Source organism: Oratosquilla oratoria, chromosome 14 (assembly GCF_046742065.1).
Source record: "Oratosquilla oratoria isolate Oo_2021 chromosome 14, ASM4674206v1, whole genome shotgun sequence".
NCBI lineage: Eukaryota > Metazoa > Arthropoda > Malacostraca > Stomatopoda > Squillidae > Oratosquilla > Oratosquilla oratoria.
Genome location: NC_134790.1, coordinates 19,078,539 through 19,081,038, shown reverse-complemented (window position 1 = coordinate 19,081,038; position 2,500 = coordinate 19,078,539). Strand labels below are relative to the sequence as shown.

The 2,500-nt window shown below is 37.4% G+C and overlaps 1 protein-coding gene across 1 annotated transcript in view; it reads right to left on the bottom strand.

Annotated features, from left to right (window-relative positions):
* LOC143032773 (uncharacterized) overlaps positions 1–2,500 on the bottom strand; it is a 12,964-nt gene that overhangs the window by 1,633 nt on the left and 8,831 nt on the right. Inside the window, exons 5-6 of the mRNA XM_076197790.1 lie at positions 1,212–1,350; positions 1–149 (exon numbers count right to left, since the gene is read on the bottom strand). The exon at positions 1–149 is cut by the window's left edge and continues 21 nt beyond it. Of these exons, the coding sequence (XP_076053905.1) occupies positions 1–149; positions 1,212–1,350 (288 nt within the window). The remainder of the gene's footprint in view (positions 150–1,211; positions 1,351–2,500) is intronic.

Sequence of the window (2,500 nt, the reverse complement as noted above, 5' to 3'; positions counted from 1 at the left end):
CATCGAGGGCATCGCCCATGACGTGTCGACCGTCTTCCGTTTCTGTCACTTCACGCCAAGCGTCCTCCTGGTCTCCGCAAGCCAGCTGCGCCTCCCAGTCCCACTCCATGCTTCCGTCAGGGAACACGGCGGCGTGGTCCAGGGGGCACCTGCTCAGGGGGTGCAAGGAACGGTAACATCTTATTAAAAAAAAAAAAAAAAAAAAAGGAAGGCAATGTCTTTTTTTTGGTGGTAAGGGTGTGCGTGGCTTAAGGCTCATAATTGTTATCATTATTATCATCATCGTTATCATTATCATCATCGTCATCACCATCACTACCACCACCACCACCACCATCATCACCATCATCATCATCGTCATCATAATCATCGTCATCATAACCATCGTCATCATAATCATGATTGTTATCATTATTATCATCATTATTATCATCATCGTTATCATTATCATCATCGTCGTCACTACCACCACCATCATCATCATTATCATCATCATCATCATCACTACCATCACCACCACCACCATCATCATCATCGTCATCATAATCATCGTCATCATTATCATCATCATCATCACATCATCATCATCATCATCATCATCATCATCATCATCACCACCATCATCATCATTGTTATCATCACCATCGTCATTGTCATCGTTATCGTCACATCGTCATCATCACAACCTGTAGATACCTATAAACCGAATAACATTGTCTGGATCTAGCCAGAATAGAAATTGAAATGAGAATCCTTAAAGTTTATTTGGAGAAAAAACAAGTTGCTTTAGTAATACATTTCAGCTTCGGCCTGTTCGTTGATCCCTAACTTTTGTGACGCTCTGTACTGGTGGAATAATATTTACTGTACTGTTACTCTAATACGACGATTACTAGGCATAATTAGGAGTAATTATGTGATATCCTTATGTTTAATAGCCTCGGCTATTGCGGCATCTGGCATCTCTCCACTTTATGTTGAGTCGACATGACGTCACGAAAATTTCAGACGTGTAATTTCTAACAAAAGACGTTTTTGTTTTATTTCATCTTATTCTATCTTATTCGTTTATTCTTTTGTATTTTCTATTTTATTCACTTATTTCTTAATTCATTAATCTATATTATCATTTACTTGTTTATTTGTGTTTTATTTGTATTATTTTTTTTTTGCTGACTGTTCTTTGTGTGATGAAGGATCACAACACCTACCTGACGGCGGCTTTAGCTGGGAGGTTCCTGTTGGTGGGGACGACGGTGTCGCGGCAAGTGTGCTGCGCCTCTAAGTAGATCACCCTCAGGCTGGACGTCGTCTCGTGGCGCTCCAGGGCCGGGCAGCCCTTGGTGTCAACTGTAGCACAGAGGGCAAAGGTGGTAGGCATGATATTGCTGCTATTAAACAATACCATAATAGTAAACACGTTATATACATACATACATACATACATACATATATATGTGTGTGTATATATATATATATATATATATATACGTATATATATGTATATGTATATATATATATATATATATATATATATATATATATATATATATATACGTATATATATGTATATGTATATATATATATATATATATATATATATATGTATATATATAAAAGTATAGTAACCATTTAGTGAGGGCTGAAACTATCGGTTATTTTAAGAAACGGTTAGACAACTTTATGGATGGGGATAACAGGTGGTAATGGACATGGAACTGACTAGTGAAGGTCTTATGGTCTCTTGCAGTCTCCTTTATTCTTACGTTCTTATGTTATATATAATACATATGCTAAATAACGTTTGCACATTCATTGTGTGTGAACTTCTCACTTGTTGTGTGTACAGGGATGGCGTCTCCTCAATTCCTTTAACCCGTGTCACTCAACCCATTGAGTACTATCCACTCTTTACATTACGTTCTCCCTGCCGCCAGGCGATTTTATTCATCCGAAGGGACCTCTCAGAGGTGGTAGGCCAAGACATTAACCTCTTTTGTCATTCTGCATGTTGTTCTTGTTGATGGAACGTCGTTTGCGAATCCTCTTAATGAGGCCAATTGTCCCGTAATGTCGAATGAAAAACGGTGGGAAATTACGTCTGAATGTCGATCCTTCTGTTTGTGTAGTAATTTGTTCTGTCTTGTTGACTTATTTGTGTATTATTTACCTGACTTGTTTATTTATCTGGGTTATAATTGTACTTTTATGTATTTATACACACACATGCAGACACACAGAAGCGCCTTCGCGCGCGCGCACACACAAATACACACTCACACATAAACACACACACACACACACACACACACACACACACACACACATATATATTATATATATATATATATATATATACATATATATATATATATATACTCCATTGCTCAATAAGTCATGAGAAAATGTCATGAGAGACACTATTTATTTTCATAAGTTTACAAAACGTTGTCTCCTTCAAAATAATTGCCTCTCGCATCTACATACTTCTGCACGCATC